The sequence below is a fragment of the Leucopleurus acutus genome, assembly GCF_964270905.1.
Source record: "Leucopleurus acutus genome assembly, chromosome: 2".
Classification (NCBI taxonomy): Eukaryota; Metazoa; Chordata; class Mammalia; order Artiodactyla; family Delphinidae; genus Leucopleurus; species Leucopleurus acutus.
The window spans coordinates 91,605,134-91,623,488 of record NC_139143.1 but is presented as its reverse complement, the minus strand read 5'-3'; the positions used below and the strand labels follow the sequence as shown (position 1 = coordinate 91,623,488).

Genomic DNA, 18,355 nt, shown 5'->3' with positions numbered 1-18,355 from the left:
TCAGTTCAATAAATGAGTATCTACTTCATGCTGAGCAAAGTGCTAGGTGTTGGGGATACAACAGTAAATAAATTCCTTGTCTCCAAGGAGCCTGTGTTTTAGTGAAAGGACAGACACACAAATATGTGCTACCATTTAAATGACGAGTGCCAGGATTGGGGGTATACACAAAATGCCATGGGAGCAGAGGGGAAGGGGACCCCTTCGGACCACCCAGGCAATTGGACAGATGGTGATATTAATCATTTGAACCGGGGCTCCAAGAAGAGGAGGAGGAGACGTTTAGGGGAGAAGGTAATGAGTTTGGCTTTTGTGATGTTGTCTGAAGCCCTTGTGCAACGTCCCAACCAAGATGTCCAGAAGCAGTTGAATGAGTGAGTCTAAAGCTAAGGAGAGAGGTCAAGGTTAGAGACCCAGACTTGGAAGTTATTAGCTGACGGGCATGGATGATAAACTGTCTTGGAAGAATGTTAGAGCTGAGTGATCCTGTGGAAGACTAACATTTCAAGGGCAGGCAGAGGAAGAGGGGCCAGAAAGGAAAACGAAGAAAGAATAGAGAGGAAGAACAGGCGCCCAGAGATAATGAGCAGAAACAAAAACTCAGGAGAGGATGTTCAAGGTAGTCTCAGTATTTCCAAAATATAACTTTAATGACAGAGTTAGTTAGCTACTATTCCATAAAGGATTGCCCTATTTTCAAAGAATTTGCAGTGTCTTACACGTGTGTTAAAAGATTGAGAAAATAAATTAGAACATTATAATGCACACTTAACACTAAAACTACCGAGCACAATATAACTTTTAGATAGTTCGGAAGGCACTGAGGGATTTTTTTCAGTGCCTCAGGGTATCATTATGAACTCTAATTATTATTGTTCTGTTCAACTGTGGGAGCACTGATAGATGGAGAGTTAATTGCCCTCTGGTTAAACCAACTTTGACTCTGAATGGGAAGGCTGACTAGGAGCAAAAGAGGGGATATGGGGGCTTCCCTGGTGGCGCAGTGGTTGAGAGTCCGCCTGCCGATGCAGGGGACGCGGGTTCGTGCCCCGGTCCGGGAAGATCCCACATGCCGCGGAGCGGCTGGGCCCATGAGCCATGGCCGCTGAGCCTGCGCGTCTGGAGCCTGTGCTCCGCAGCGGGAGAGGCCACAACAGTGAGAGGCCCGCGTACCACAAAAAAAAAAAAAAGAGGGGGGTTATCAGGATCCCAGCTCAGGCTAGGATGCCAGCTGACCCAATCAGAGACCTAAAGCCATCAGGAAGAATTAAAACAAACCCTTGTGTGTTTATGCAAGACGGTCACCTAGAGGGAAGTTCAGAGAGCAAATCAACCTCCCGTCCCAGTATCCTAATATACTAGAAATGATGGTGACATCAGTACACATGTTTTTCAAGACCTGCCTCTCAACAGCCATCCAAAGGTTTGGATGTGAGTTCATAATGGTCTGACCTACACTTAAAATAAGTTTAACAGAAGCAAGAGAAGCTGATTTATAAACTTGTTTCCAAGGCTGAGCCTTCCCTAAGAGGGACCCTCTTGGCTTTAGGAGGGATCCTAACTGACGTTGGAGGCATGGGGGCTACGTGGATCGTGTGTCTTCCCCGGGCTCTGGTTATAAGGTCACACCGTGCTTGTGAGTTAGCAAGCTGTGAATTCTGTTACCGCCATAGTCAAAGGCAACAGGTAAACTTGAGTCAAGGTGTTTGGGGATTGCTCTCCCCAGACTGCCAGATTCGGGCACTGCCATGGCCACTGGTGATCTGGCAAAGAACGAGAGTTTTTTCATGACAATCAAGACCGTCGACAAGGGAACAATTCCCCACTGTTCTTGCTGAGTGGGATTGCTGGATTTAGAAAGGCATTTGCTGAGTTGCACATCTCCTGGTGAGAAGGAAGTGGGAAAAGAGATGTTGGAAAAGGGAAAGGAGCTGGCTGAACGTGGGCCAGGGCTGCTCGCGGCTACCTTGTGCTGTCTGCATGGGGGTGGGTAGCTGTGCTTCTGTTTTCGTGAAAATCAGCTGGAGTTGGGGGCTAGTCATCATCGTCATCACTGTCATCATCCTCTTCGTCAGAATTGTCATTGTCTTCATCGTCGTCGTCATCCTCTTCATCCTCTTCATCTTCGCCGTCATCATCCTCAGTGTTTATCTTCCCAGAAAGCACATCCTCAATCCAGTCTTCCAGCTCCTCAGCTGTGGGCAGGTCATCACCATCTGGAATCTCCATCCAGACACTGTCAGCCTGCAGCCAGAGACAGAATGAGTGAGCGAGTGAGTGCACGAAGGGTCAGCAAGGCCAGGGGCCTCCAAGCAGCTGTGCTGAGTGGGCTCCAGGTCACTTACACTTGTCAGGAGTATGTGCACACTGTTCAATGGAAATGCTTAGCTGCAGAATGGCGTGTGTAGTATCCTGTTTGTGCAACCTAAAAGGAAAGGTGTATTCCATTGCATATAGATATATTTTTTTCTATTGTATGTATATATGGCCAGTTAGCAATGTCCTTTTATCCTGTTGGTAGATGTTCAGTCACCTGGGAAATTCTACATTTCTTTATTTTGTAAACTACTTTTAAGATTAATAATAATAATAAATAATAATAATTTAAAATTCTGCTTAAGTTAAAACATTTTAAAACAGAACGGTAGGATACAAGGTAAAAAGCAAAAGTATTTCTGGCTGCCCTGACCCCATCCCTAGTCTCATTGGTGGTAGTTTCATGGCTGTCCTACCAGAAGTTTCATATAGATCCTATATATCATATATATCCATATATTCATGAACATACACACACACACACACACACACACACAATGGTGATTGTCTCCACGGGCTTCTGGGCCACAGCTTCCCCATCACCCATTGAGCAATAACAACTCCCGGTGTGGGTTCCCTTGTGCAAAGAGACCTTGTTGGGCTTTGGAAGAAAATATAGGAGAGTTTACTTGTGTGGAAAGTTCTAAATAGTCAGTGAACCAGGTTAGGCTGGCTCCCAAAGCAAGGAAATGTGCCCATGGAAGAGAACCATGGAACAATAGGCTGGGACTGGCTCAGACTAGGATTGGGCCACACTGGCAAGTCTCCTGAGCTTTGGCAAGGCCAAGGGTCCTGCTCATTTCACATGGGGCCAGGCTCCTATATGTGATCTCATAGTCTGGGCTGCATGGCAGAAACCAGGGCAGGCTGAGGGCATCCGAGCAAACTTTCATAAGGTATACTCACATCTGTAACATTCACCACTCCAATCTGTGGCTTGAATAGGTCAATCTTGAAAGTCTTTTCCCAATAGGCAACAAGCTGTATCCACAAAAAATAAAATTAGACAGCAGGCAGAAGGCATTCCCTGTTAAAGCCACTTTTTGTGGCTGGACCCACCTGCCATCCCATCACAGTAATTAGGTCACCATTGGTTACAGGTCTCCAAAACAGCTGTGGGCACTGAGGAAATTGAAGACTGCCCCCAGCGTTCAGCACTTTAAATAAACACGAAAAAAAAAAAAAGTCATAACACAAACTGTGAAAGCATGTAATATAAAAGCTTCTACAGCTGTAAGGAAGAATATTACAGAGATAGTCCAAAGCTGATTCCCAAGTCACTTGTGGCTTTTTTACAGTTTATGTGTGGTGAATGAGCCATTTCCCTCCACCTCTCTTTCAATGTCTCACTTAAAAATCCCTTACCTTGCACCACTCTGTTCGTGAGATGCCCGGGAAAGCAGTGATGTGCTGTAAGTGGGCACACGAGTAAGAAGAGGGCTTCTTCATTCAGCCAGACTTGGGTTCCATGAGGACTAATCTCTGACTAGGGCAGGACTAAAAAAGTAAGGGGCCATGGGGCTAAGAAAATGGAGATATTCAGTGGTAGAAAGTCTCCCAAACATGGGACTTCCCTGGGGGTCCAGTGGTGAAGAATCCGCCTTCCAATGCAGAGGGCGCAGGTTCAATCCCTGGTCGGGGAACTAAGATCCCACATGCTGCAGGGCAACTGGGCCCTCGTGCCACAACTACTGAGCTCTCACGCCTCAACGAGAGAGCCCGCGTGCCACAAAACTGCAGAGCCCTCGCGCTCTGGAGCTCGTGCGCCACAACTAGAGAGAGAAAAACCTGCACACCACAACTAGAGAGAAGCCCACTAGAGAAGAAGCCCGTGTGCCGCAACTGTAGAGAAGCCCACAGACTGCAAGGAAAAGATCCCGCATGCCTCAGTGTAGATCCTGCATGCTGCAACTAAGACCCAACACACCAAAAAAAAAAAAGAAAGAAAGAAAGAAAGAAAAAAAAGTCTCCCAAACAAATATATGGTCTCATGGGGACTGGAAGGGTATATCTACCACTTACAGCTTTAACCTCTCCAGCTGTCATTCTTTTCACCTGTAAGATAGGGATTATAGGGCTTCCCTGGTGGTGCAGTGGTTGAGAGTCTGCCTGCCGATGCAGGGGACACGGGTTCGTGCCCCGGTCCGGGAAGATCCCACATGCCGCGGAGCGGCTGGGCCCGTGAGCCATGGCCGCTGAGCCTGCGCATCCGGAGCCTGTGCTCCGCAACGGGAGAGGCCACGACAGTCAGAGGCCCACGTACCACAAAAAAAAAAAAAAAAAAAGAAAGATAGGCATTATAATAGTCTGTACTTCACAGGGTTGTTTGGAGGATTGGATGAGATGATGCATGGAAAGAATTTACCATAGTTCTAGGCAGATAGTCTATTAGCCACCCTCACTATCATTACCACTGGGCTCATGTATTGTACAAATTCTGTTTATTCTCTTTAAAACAAAGCATAACCAAGGCTTTCTGGCCATTGATCACTGACCCAGCAAGAGTTTGGGCTTTAAGGACCTGGGAGAACATGCTGAACAAGACAGGCAGGGTCTCTGCCCTCCCTGAGGGTTTTTTTTTTTTTTTCTTGGCTGCGAGACTTGCGGGGTCTTAGTTCCCCCACCAGGGATTGAACTCGTGCACCCTGCAGAGGAAGTGCAGAGTCCTAACCGCTGGACTGCCAGGGAATTTCTAGCGGAGGTTGTTCTTAACTCTATGCAAAATGTTCATCTCTGCACATTTATTACTTAGTAACTCAGGTTGCCTCACAGCGATGGTCTCCAGCCAGAAAATGAAAGAGGTTATAGTAAGGGGTGGTGTGGTGGTGGGGTGAAGGGCAGCTGTGGAGCTGCTGGCAGAAGAATTTCACCCAACACCCCTGAGTGGGCCCTGCAGAAGGACTTCTGGCCTCTAGGGGATGAGAACAATAATAATAATAACAATAATAATTATTATTATAATAACAATAATAATATTATTATTATATTAACAATGATAATAATAATAATTATTAATAATTAATAATATTATTAACAATAATAATAATAACCATGTCGGGTAGGCACCAGGCCCTAAGTTCAATGTTGCCCCAGGGGCTAAGATCTCCCACAGTGGGTGGGGACAGCCACTGAGCTTCTGCAAGTGCCCCTCCTATTTCACATCCTCCTTCGTGCATCCAGGTCTCACACTAAACACAAACATGAGGCTGTGAAGGTGGCCAGGGACGGGGCCCCAGTCTGAGCCACTCACCAGAGGAAAGTCGTCTGGGTCGATCCACACGATGCTCAGGTCAGGGTTGTCCGTGTTGTCCCGAGCAACCTGCTTCAGGATCTCCAGGAACTCATAGCCATCTGAAGCGGGATTCAAGGAGGGTGAGTAAGCCCTGTGCATATATGGCTTCTAATGTGGAGAGCAGAGTGCCGTTACTCCACAAGTGTTTCTTAGGCCATTTGGTGCATACCCTCAATTACAGGATTATTCTATAAAATGAGTCAGATGAGAACTCCAGCCACAAAGCAGCTTCTTCAAAGGAAACAATAAACATTTTGAATAAAGAAATTGAAAGTTTCCCAGGGAAGTGTCTGGTTGTAACAGAAAGCGAAATTGCATATGAAAATTGACCAGCCTTGTGTCAGAAAGTGCAACCTCAGAACAGAGAAACTCCTGTCTGGTCCTCAGGGCTCTGTGCCATCTCTTAAAACTGATAATTTATTGATACTATCCCTGAGAGTTCCCCATAGCATTTGCTCTCTGGAGCAAGACTGTTTAGCCTGGATCCTTAGTTTTCTACAACCTGGAGTTCCCACAACCTTCAGACTAAGTGGGCTTCTGACTGACAGTTGGTTTCAAAGCTTTGAGATAGTAAATAGGGTTCCCTCCCCTCGTCACCATTTCCCTGCATGCTCTGCCTTCCCTTTATTCAATTTGAAGCATTCATTGCCCCCCAGGGGAGGGATGATTCATAAGAAAAGCAGAGACAAGCCTCAAAGGACAAACTCATAGCTTCAAGAGCACAGAAAGCCTAAATCTTGAAGAAATGAGAAAGACGAACTTTATATCATAGACAAAAATTTTGGAAGAATGTCTAGTAAGAGAAAGGACAGCCTAAACCCTCAGCGTCTCTGCCCCACTCCCAGGTAGAAGCAAAGAGTTTAGCTTCTGGCAAGCCCCTGAGAATAAGCTCTGTGCCTGTATGTATGTGTTTGTGTGTACACGTGCACGTGCGCGAAAGCAAGCCCATGTAGAGAAACGCCACAGTTTCAGGGAGTCCCAGAGTATAGGGGATTCGTGCTTTGTTCTAAAACTCATGAAAATGGAAAGACCTCAGATTCTCTTGGCGAATCCTCTGGTGCAGGAAGACTAGGGCAGAGAAGAGTGTGAGGAGGCCCCGCCGAGTTCTCTGTGGTTTTGAGGAACACGGACAAGGCTAGTGGAGGGGGCAGATCTGAAGAAGTCCAGCAGTTGGGATGAAGGGGACCAGTGGTGACCCTGGCATAAAGCTAGGGTCCAGACAGAATGACGGACTTCTCTGCAGATGCCAGCATGGATAGGTGATGAGGATAACTCTGACCAGATGCACACTTCACACATCATACCTGAGAACCAGCAAGACGCCGGATCCCGAGGGACGGTGGGGGGGGGGAGGGGAGACCATTCATTGTCAGACCCAGTTTCCACCATCCAGTGGTAAAATCTAGGTTCAGTTCTAGAAAATAAAGTTGTGTCTCTTGCATAGATGAATTTGTGGCCTGAAATTTACCTTCTGTATAAGCAACTAACTCACCCACTACTTAGAAATTCAGTACGGCCACTGCTCTTTCTTTGTAAAAGCTTCCTTCTTCTGTTGGGGGCCCCAGCCATTGTAAGCCCCTCTCTGTGGCCTCTGTTGAACACACCTCTCCTCTCTCCGGCACCCTAGCCTTTGTTTGGCTACCTGGGGCCTCTCGGGAAAGGTTTTTCTCTGCACTTCCTCATAGTTAACATATTCTAGGCAAAATGCACACTCTTCTTAGGAGCTTTGCTTTGAGTGGGTGTAGTCTCTTTAACTGTAGCTAGATCACACTAAAGATTCCGACTCGGCCCCCTTAGGCCTTGTTACCTGGAAGGCAGAGCTGCCCTGCTAGTAGAGAAGAGGGTCGTTATGGCCCGCCGCCCTCTCCAGCAGAGATCCGGGTGGCCGAGGTGATTTTTCCATCTATGCTGTGAACTCTATGACAAATTAGATCGTATGACAGACACTTGGGATGGATGGGGCCTTGTGTTTCAGCGCTCATTATCTATTACTGTAGGGGTTGGGGTGGAGATGGGGGTGGAGGTAGGGATACTCTTCTTGCTGCCTGATGTGTGGCCGAGAAAGTCAAATCCCTCCAGAGTGCCACTGGCTGCTGCTACTTGGACACTACGGATCTTCCTTCTCTGGGTGTGTCTCCGTGTCACAGGACGGGGACTATGGCTGCCACCTGGGTTATCTGTGGATGTATAAGTATCATTATACACAGACTGCAACAGGGGATTTCTCCTCGACAGCTTCAGTGACTGCTTTCAGCAGCCGAGAAGAGATGGATGGCAATAAATAAGGTGATGTTGCCAGTACTCTGGAAGAGGAGAACCACATGTGACAAATCAGAAATTCACAAAGAGGATGAAACTCAACCACACAGACCCGAATTCAGGTAGAAAGTAAACTTGAAGGGCAAAAGACTAACTCACATAAAGGGCAGGCAGAAACTGTCTAGGCACAGCGTTGCAGAGGGAGAAGATCTGAACGGAAGCCGAACACACAAGATGGCACTGTGGTTTTCTGATGGAAAAACCCACATAACGGGATTTATGAATAAGAATGTACATACAGGGATCGTTTCTATGTTTTAGAGCAGGTTTGGAGATAAAAAGAGAGAGATTGAAGGAACAGAAACTGGGTCCTGCAAGAAAAATCAAATGGATTGGAGTTTTTACATAAACAAGAGAAGTCAAAATTGTGGCTTAATGCCTATGTTCAAGAACACAAAAAGTTTTTGTGAGGAGGATGTTCTTTGTGTCTATGGAGGAGCAAAGCTCAAAAGACATGCCCAGAATAAATTAATAATTGAGTTGACAAAAGCTGGGGAAGTTTCTTCCGGAGTCAAGGGCAGCTTTTTGGCGTTCAGGATGATGGATTTTATAATGGGCATCATCCTTCTGCATCCCTGAATATTTCCAAGAACAGAACAGAACCTGTTCTTTAGGGAGGGAGCCCAGCATGATGTTTCAACACAAAGGACACTTGGGGCAAACAGTCCAAATCCTGGGTCTGCCATTTAGAGTGTGACTTAGGGCAAGTTATTTAATGTCTCGGTTTCTCAACTGTAAAACGGGGATGATAATAATAGTACCTATTTCATAGAATGACTGTTAGTTAAATGTGTTAGTGTCTCTGTGGTACTTAGACGGTGCCTGGCACATAGTAAGGTTTAGCCATTATTCTTCTGAAATGCTCTGACAATCTTCTGCTTGAATACAAGGAACCTGGCCACTCATCTGTTCGTTCAATGCATATGTCTTAAGTGCAATGATCTGGGCACAAGGGGGCGGTTAGACACAGTCTCGGCCCCGTGTGTCAGAGGAGACATACTCCCAAGCAGTTACACCAGGAGGTGGTGTATCATGGAGCTATTCCTTCCGGGCCCTGTTGCTGACTCAGTGACTGAAGTCTGCAGGGGTGGCTGTACCAGGCGGTATGACTATGAGTACCTCGCCTCAGTACGTGGTTAAAGCACGGTTTAATTACTTTGTTTTAAAGTCATTAAGCTAATTTGGATATTCCTGATCCAAGGCTCACAAGCCCCATACCTTTCCACCATTATTCCCCAGCCTTGAATATAGACCTGTTGGAATGGATTCTCATTCATCTGGGAAAGCGGAATTAAGGCAGTCACACTGGCCTCGCAGGGATTCAGTCGCTAACATTTTAAGTTAGAAGTTCAGTTTCCTCTTAGGGACAGTAACTATTTCTTTGTAAAACAGGTGAGCTGGAAAAGGGACGCGTCCACTGTGGACCCTCCCTTTTTGACCAGGAAGGCAGGTGTAGGAAGCCACATTTCGCTTTTGTAATTCAATGTGAAGCAGAAGACAGCTCACAGTTGCAATTATATGAATGAATGAATGAGTTTGAAATTAATGACTGTTTCCTTTATCAGTGATATACCCAGCTAAGAGGCCTTTTAAGATTGTGGCCATGTAGCTCTCAAAAGGAGTAGCCCATATTTTTTTTCAGAGGTAGGTTAAGAAAAAAGAGGAAATATTATTTTGAAATTTGTAGGCTAGCAGTTATTTCACCATTGAAACTAGAGGACAATTCTCTGCGGTCATTAGTTAGAGAAGCAGGCATTTTCAAAGCCAGAAGGAACTCCCAAACATCCCACAGATTCAGGCAGGTGTATAGCCCCACCCAGAACGTTTGTCTGTCTTCTCTCTTGAATGTTTCCAGGGCTGAGCCCCTCGGACCTCCCTAGAGGTCCACTATAGAGTCAATAACCCAGACAGACAAGAGTCATTTTCTTGCATCCAGCTGAAATCTCCTTTTTTCTCAAGAAGTTCATCTCCCAACTTCTTCCTTTATGAACACAGGACATTGTTCTTTACATGCAGGAAGTCTGCGATCATGTAGCCCAACTTTAACTTTATGAGTATTTCTTGAGCATTTACTGGCTACTGAGTCCTTTTGTATTTAATCTTCACATCTAGTCCTGATGGAGGTTAGGAAGATGTTTTTATCTCCATTTTAAAGAGGATGAAGTTGAGACACAGGGAGAGTACCTGACTTGCCCAGCACGACACGCCAGCAAGTGGCAGAGCCAGGATTCTAACTTAGGTCTTTGGTCTGCAGGTCGAGAGCCGTTTCCACAATCCACCTGTGGTCTCCACATTCCTACCAAAACTGCTGCATCTTCTTGCTCGAATTTGTGCTTGAGAGCCCAGTGCCCAGTGTAAAAGCTTCAATGTGAGGGAAGCAAGGGCAGGGGCATGAGGAGACACCTGGGTGGAGAGGGGGGCTGGTGGCCGGCCCCTGCCCTCCCCCGGAGTAATCAGGGTTCCTTCCCCTCCTTCTAACCTGCCGCTAAACCACACACTCCCCAGCTACAGCCTGTTTGGTTGGCTGTCTCAGCGATTTCCCTGAGTGCGCCTGGAATCTCAGAGGTGGCGCTAACTAAAGAAGAGGGGCCCGGTGCTGTGAAAGCTGTGACTCTGTCCCTGCCACACAGGCCTGGACCCTGAGATCCCACGACCCGGGGTCGAGGGCTCAGGATGGGCCAGGTTTCCCACGGCGAGCCAGAGACCTCTGGGAATCACATCCTGTGGGAGGGGAAGCCGGTGATTATGCTCTCCTCCTTTCCAGGCAGAGAGAGTCTGGTGGGAATGGGGCTGCACAAGCCCTGGGGGACCAGTTCCAGGCCAGTCGCAGCCATGTCAGGAACCAAGGCCTGTCTGGCAGAGACACGTGTGTCTCAGACCAAGCAGTGGCCCCAAAGTAACAGGCCCAGGCCCTCAGCGTGCTGCCCACCCGGCTCTCACACCATCCTCTGGACCCGACCTCGGGGACTGGCGGTGCTCATTCCATAAAGGCACTGAAAGACCCTCCCTGCCGCCACACCATGTGCAGTTACGGGACTCGGGGTCTCGCCCCTGGAGACAGGCCTAGGCTTGGGAAGCCGGGCTGTTTGGCCCAATCCTGTGGCTATTGCTTCTACAGCAGACGACACAGATAAGCAGGCATCACGCAGCTTGGAGGTTGTGTCTGGAGTTTGAAGACCCTGCACGGGTCATTAACCTCTCTGGGGCTTCCATCTTATCGTCTGAAGATGGCGAGAACAGCTCCCTTATTACCTTGGGGGCTCATTGATAATAATGATACCGCTGTTATCATGTGTGGCATTTGCAGAAGGAACTGCAAAGATTTTCTGTCTTTCTTTCCCACTCCATCAACATTTAATTCATTTCAAGTGTTAATGGGAGGGATTCATTTTTTCATCGGGCAGGTATGTTCTGAGTGCCCACATGTATTAGACCCAGGGCCAGGTGCTGGGACACACAGGTGTGGAGGGCAGTCACCTGAGCGGTCCCCTCGCAGAAAGGCCCACTCAGGAAGTGTGGAAGTCTCAGAAAGCTGCGGCAGGGCATCTGAAGCTGGGCCCTTTGGGAGCCTAGGGAGGACAAGGTTGAGAGCACCTCCCAGACAAGGCGAGTCGCCCAGTCACCTGTTAGAGTGAGACATCCGCTCAGAACCGGGGGACATCGTGTGGGCCCCATGGTTCCGAGATGGCACCTGCGACATCAGAACACCCTGACACTCCTTACTACAGCCCTCCTTCTCTGCTCTGTCTCCTAGCTCTCGGGGCCCAGCATTGGTGGAAAAGTCCAGCGGTACACCTTTGCAATACAGAGGAGCGTAGGTGGTAGTTATAGAGCTTGGGCTTGGGGCTGGACTGCCTGGGCTGGAATCCCAGTTCTACCGCTGATTAGTCACGTGACCTGGGGATGCTACTTAACTCCTCCATGCCTTTGTTTCCCTATCCGCATATCGGGGAAGATGATAGCGACGGTACCTACTGCGTACAATAGGGCTGCTGTGAAGATTAAATGTGTTGATATTTAAGGGCCGGAACTACATTTAGCATTTAGCAGAACCAAATTTTAAATTTGACAAATCAAATTTAAATTTAGAAGCTCAGTTAAGCAGTTGCCTATCTGAGGCAACAGGTGTCAAAAACGAAACCGAGGCTGTTGAAACTCGGTTGGAACAAGGGCTTGGAGACTTTGATTCGGGGCCCCTCACTGGTTGTGTTCCGCAGGCGCAGACGGCAGCCGGTTCGCGCATTTCCAGCTTGTTAGTGCTAATATTGCCAGTGCCCTTGGAGGATATCCATCCAGCATGCGCTCACGTAGAAACGCCGCTTTGTGAACCGTTCATCGACTGTTCTAAAGAAGATGTCAGCCTGATGCAGAGACATCTGGGGGCGGCCGGGGAGACTAGTTCATTTTCAAACCTGTCACACAGTAGCTCTGGCGGCATTCTGAGCGCAGGAGCTGAGAGGAGGCTGTGAAAGAGGAAGCCGGGCCGCACCACAGGGCACCGCGCAAGACCAGAGAGCCGGAAATGTCCTTCCCAGCCAGGCCTGCCTGCAGGGGCAACGAGAATGAGAGCTCACCGCAGAAGAGACCTAGCGATTACGCTCGGGGCCGGAGAGCAGTCACTGCAATCCCTGAACACAAGCTCTCGGCTGCGAATGTCAGAACCGCTGTGAGAGTCCCTGGGAGACCCGGGTCACTCAGACCTTTGTTATTGCTGCTGCTGAAAAATCGTAGATTCCAAATTTGGAAACATCAGTAGGGAGGAAGTTTGACTTTTCTTCATTGATCGGGCGCTCAAGCTTCCAGATGGCTCCGCTCGCTCTCCTCACTCCCTCTTCTTTCTCCTGCGCTCTCGGCTCCCTCCGCCCCCATTCCTTGCAGCTGCTTTGCGCATGCCCAGAGCCTGCAGCTGGCTGGGAAGTCCTGGAGACGGTAGTGTGGTCAGATGGACAGTGACCAGAGGAGCCAACCAGAAATCTAAGCTTCTGTGTCCGCTGTGCCTCTAACCGTGTGATCTCAAGCGCGTCGTTGAACGTCTCTGGGTCTTTCAAATGTTGCAGGTGCAGGGGGTGGTAAAGGACAGCAGAGAGGAAGGAGGGCGGGCTAAATGGTCACCCAGACGTCCTCAGGGGTAGTAACTCCGAAGGGCCGGCAGGCACAAGGCGGGGCCTTGTGGTTCAGGGTGCGGCTGGGGAGCCAGACAGCGCTGAGCTTAATTCCCGCTCCACTGCTTCCCAGCAAGTCAGCTGCTCTGGGCCTCAGCTTCATCAGTTGTAAAGTGGGAATAAAAGTAGCACCTCCCACGTGGGGTTGCTCTGTCACCGAAGCATACAGTAAGTCCCCATCATCATCACCTTCTTCCTCAGACTCAGAATGAATTCAGAGGTCAGGAAAGCCTGATAGAATCTGAATCTTGGCTCGGATACATCGAGTGATCTGGGCGAGTCATTTAACCCTTAAGAATCTCTTTTCTCATCTGACGCTGGGATGATAATTATTATGCATATATCACAGGGTGGCTTTAGGGACCAAATAGGACCACCTCCATAAAGCTCACAGCACAGTTCCTCCAGACTGTGAGCTCTTTAACGAGAGCTGTATTATTTTCCGGATGTATGACCCGTTTTCTTTGGCGAGGGGTTTGGTTGGCGCGGTGGGCCACATATAGCTTCTTAGCAAAAGCAAGGTATATGAGGAAGTACTGTCTGGGTAGGAATGAAATTCCTAGTCCTGCAGCCAGGCCCCTCTGGCCCGGTTACACATCAGTGACCTGAGAGTAATGACTGACTTGTCGCAGACTCAGGAACTTTCACAGAAAAGCCTTTCCCTTTCCCAGCCCTGAGCAGGCCAGGCACCCCCCGCCACCCCGCCCCCGCCCCCGCCCCCCCACCAAGGAAAGATGCTGTGAGCTCCTCCCCCGCCCCCCACCCCCAGCGCATTTCTTCCAGCTTCCCGGTAACAAGCCCCAGCTTGGGCTCCTTTGGGGCGAGACGCAGCTTCGGGCCCAGGGGTGTTTGTGCAGGGAGGAGGTGGAAGTATTTTCTGGAGCCTGATTCATTACAGCGGCAATCTCGGTCAAACAGGTTCCTGCAACCTCTCGGAGGCCTCTTTGTTCCATTGTTCCCGAAAGCCAGACAGGCCTCCCCGTAATCCTGGGAGGGGGAGGGGAGGGGGAGAGGGCGGGGGAGGAAGCCCCCTGGAGTCTGGCCAGAAGGCTGCTGCGGATGGCGATCTCATCTCTGTTCACACAACACCAGGGGATCCCATTCTGTTTGATTATAGCTTGTAAACCTTGGGCAACTGGCTTTCTTTGCTATTTTCTTCTCCAGGGGCTGAGGGGTGGCCAGAATCTGTGGGAAAAAGCTGCAAGCATACTGGCATATTTTTTTTTGGACGCAGACTAGATTTTCTTGAAGAGTTTTTCCAAATCTGCAAGTCAATGATAGGAAAACTGGGATATCAATGGACATTCAAAAAAATTAATGAAAAAAAAAGGGGGAAGGAAGCTTTCAGATAATTTGCAGCATAAATTTGTTTTTCATACAATGGAATATTATTTGGCCCTAAAAAGGAATGAATTATTGATACATACTACATACAGATGAATACTGAAAACATTATGCTGAGTGAAAGACGCCAAGCACAAAAGGCCACGTATTACATGGTTCTATTTATATGAAAGATCTAGAACAGTCCAATCCATAGCAACAGAAAGTATATTAAGTGGTTGCCAGGGGGTGGGGGAGAAGGGAATAGGAAAGGCTGCTAATGGGTATGGGATTTTTCTGAGGTGATGAAAATGTTCTGGAATTAGAGAGTGGTGATGTTTGCACAATTTTCTGAACATACTGAAACTGCTGAATTGCACACTTTAAAAAGGTGAATCTTATGGTATGTGGATTATATCTCAATTTTAAAAATTGCGTGATAAAACATTTGGGTTTCAGCCTGTAAGAAACTATGGAGGCTGATAGTGTGTTATCAAAAATCAAAACAAAACCCAAAAAACTACTGGTCAGACAGTGAAGAATCGGGCTCAGTCTCAGTCAGTCATCTGCCTATCTAATCAACTGCCCACAGGCATTTATTGAGCACTTTCTATGTGTCAAGGCATGGGCGAGAACCAGGTATATATTGATGAATGAGACTATCTGTCCCTCCTTCATGGCCTCCCTCTAGCTCATTGTGCCCTCTTGGGCAGTTCGTTGAACTTCTCTGACCCTCTGTTTCCTCATCTGTCCCTATGAATGTATAAGAGGCTGAGGTCCTAGGAAAATACGACACAATTGTATCTTACCTGGAACAGTGGTTCCCAACCCCACGGTGCATCAGCACTTGCCTCAGAGCCCCGTGAACTGACAGGTGTCTGAAGGTCCTGTTTCAGTCAGCCCCAGGTGGCTTTGTGGCACTATCAGGTTGGGAATCCCTGCCCAGGCACCTCATAGTCCAAAGCCTGACTGCTTAGCCATCCCAAAGGAAGTTCCCTGCCTTCTCTGGTTACATTCTGGATTGCCCCAGGTCTTCCAAAACACACTTCAGAATCACCACTGACACCTCCCTTTGGGGACCCTTTATTCACAGAGCACTGCTGAAGGGACCCGGCATTTTACCACCTGCAAAATTAATTTTTCCTGCACTTCACCTTCCACTGGTGTTAAAAAGAGTGAAACCAGGAAAAAGTTCCAAAATAAAACAAAATTACACATCCATTTATAGGGTCATTTTGTACTTTAGAAATAAGCTGCTCGTTTTGCCCGGTTCTGATTATTTGGGGGAATATGTTCTATGAAGTCTCCTAAGCACAGACAATATTTTTCAGACCAAAGGGTACATGATTGTTATTTTAAGGTAAGATTGTGATTCACATAGGCTAAGTCACAACATTGGTAAATGAACTTTAAATGTGAACAGACGTTCACACACACACACACACACACACACATCCTTAAAGCTAGGCCGTTTTAATATCCTCAACCTCAGTACTTGGTGCTTCTTCCTAGTTGGACAGGTAGGCAGAATGAGGTTCAACGCTGTGTGCACATTTGAAGGTGGGGTCGTCCCTAACAGGCGACCACCAGGGGGCGCCCGATACCTTGCGGTTGCGAAAAACCGGAAGTGACGGAAGAGAGGATGAGGGCTGACAAAGGTGAGAGGTCAGTCAGGCTTAAGGTGTACAGGAGCAGACAGGGGGCTTCCTACCTGGATCACTCCTCTCCGCAAAGGCCACAATGTGGATCCCGTTCAAATCATCTTCCTATGGGAGAAAAGAATCAAAGTTACTCTCCTGGGTAGAGAGGTACCAAGGACAGACTCAGAGACTGGAATGGAAATGGGAGGTGGTGGGGGGGGGTGGACGCAGGGGCACAGAAGAGCCGAGCAGGGCATGCATTCAGGACAGGAATACTGATGAGCCCCTGGGAGGAATGTGTGGAGTTTGATCAGTGGGTTTGCAAGACAGGAAAACACCAACTGCACACAGACATTAGCACTAAAGGGGCCTCACCCCGGTGGGCTGGTGGGTCCAGGAGAGCAGCAGTAAAAGGCAAAATGAGGAAGAATGTGAGTCTGGTTTATCAGGAGCTCTGAGGGTAACAAGCATTCTGGACACAGCTCAGTGAGTGCGCACGTCCGTCTGTGTTCTCAAGAATTCACCTCCAGCAAATATAATCGGCGATATACCAGATTATGGAAACTTCCGGATGCTGCTGACAGATCCTGAAGCTGTCCCCAAACAGGCAGCAGACAGGACTCTATGCGGTAAATTAGGATGTGAGTCTGTTTTGGTCACACGAGGATCATATGCAAGTGTAGTGCTTCCCTGTTAAGACACCTCTTATTGAAGAAGCAGAACCTGTGTGGTCAGTAGGGGACGCCTTGCTGACTGTGACCTCCAGGCTGTTTCCTTGGGGTCCTTTCTGCTCTGGAACCCAAGCTTGCCAAAGCAGGATAGGCCTCTAAAACATGTCATGAAAGTGGGAGGCTACAGGGAGAGTCTGGAATTTGGAGTTAGGGAAGGTTGAGGGTGTGACAGTAAAAGCGTGTGTGGATGTGAAGGCTGGGACGAGGTAAAGAATCTAGAGAGAGTATTTCAAATCCATGGACAAGCAAGTGGCATTCCATGTTTCTATGTCCTGGGCAGAAAGGACCATATATATGTGCCTTGTGTCTCCTCTGCATTGATTATTCCTGCAGAAGGAGAAGCAAGAGCTTAGAGGGACCCCTCTTTGGGCAATGTGATCCTCAGAAGACCTGGAGAGGAAGTTGTGTGAGAACGAGGCACCGGGGACAAACCCAAGTGAATATGATTATCACTGACACCAGCAGAGGGATTCACTGGATGCCCTGAATGTGTCATATCAGAATCATCCTAGGGAAAAAAAAAACTCCAGGCATCTCAACCCTCCCATGATCTCTGTTTCCATTTCAATTGATTTTAATGCTGGTGCAATCCTATCTAAATGCTAATTTTTCCCCTTTGAGTTTGGAATGGACAAAAACCTCCAAATAGTCTAAGAGAGATTAAATGGAAAATATTATTATTAAAAACAAGAGAGTAGGCACTGCCATGGTCAGACTCTCTGGGGAATTGAATTTTACAGAGAACGTGTGTGTGTGCGTGCGCGTGTGCATGAGTGCAGGTTTATTACACAAATCCGACAGCAACCAGAAGGGGAGTCTGAGGTTTCACTATTTTACATTTGCTATTATCGCCAGACAGAATATCTTGATCAGTTCTCATTAGGCTGCCCCGTGTCTCTGTCTCCTGCCATCAGTTGGAAGTAAGCAGTGTTAATTCTGTTCATTTCTGTGTGCCCTTCTAGAATGCATTTGGAAATTGGTTTTAGAATTAAGAATCCATATTCGTTTGCTAAGAGGCTGCTTATAATACAGCTGTCACTCCCCACGCCTGAGTTGGTCCCTGGATGGAGAGCCATACGTAACCCAAAGAAAGAGCCTCTCTCTTTGTGGGTCTCAAAGATTCAGTCCACAGACCTGTATTGAACACCTGCAACGAGGCAGGCGCTGCTCAGTGCCAAGTGTTTTCAGTATTTTCAGTAATAAACTCACAGAGCAAGAATCCACGGACAAGCCAGTAAGTCAGGGTTACTCGATGAGAATCCAATGTGCATGGGGGGAGGAAGAGCCGAGCTGACCACCCACGGGCCTGAGAATACCCCAGGGGCTTTCTCTGAACCCCACAGCCTTTGCTGCCCAGATCACCCATTTAGTCATCGCCTTGCCTTGGAAATAACCTTTTTTTGTGTGTGTGATACGCGGGCCTCTCACTGTTGTGGCCTCTCCCGTTGTAGAGCACAGGCTCCAAACGCGCAGGCTCAGAGGCCATCTTCCCGGACCGGGGCACGAACCCATGTCCCCTGCATCGGCAGGCAGACTCTCAACCACTGCGCCACCAGGGAAGCCCAGAAATAA

General features: G+C 48.2%; 1 protein-coding gene across 1 annotated transcript in view; it reads right to left on the bottom strand.

The window, feature by feature from the left end:
* Positions 1-2,034: 2,034 nt before the first annotated feature.
* CASQ2 (calsequestrin 2) overlaps positions 2,035-18,355 on the bottom strand; it is a gene marked incomplete at its 3' end in the record, with an annotated part of 62,420 nt that continues 46,099 nt past the window's right edge. Inside the window, exons 8-11 of the mRNA XM_082832360.1 lie at positions 16,124-16,178; positions 5,567-5,667; positions 3,223-3,297; positions 2,035-2,244 (exon numbers count right to left, since the gene is read on the bottom strand). Coding sequence (XP_082688486.1) covers positions 2,035-2,244; positions 3,223-3,297; positions 5,567-5,667; positions 16,124-16,178 — 441 coding nt within the window. The remainder of the gene's footprint in view (positions 2,245-3,222; positions 3,298-5,566; positions 5,668-16,123; positions 16,179-18,355) is intronic.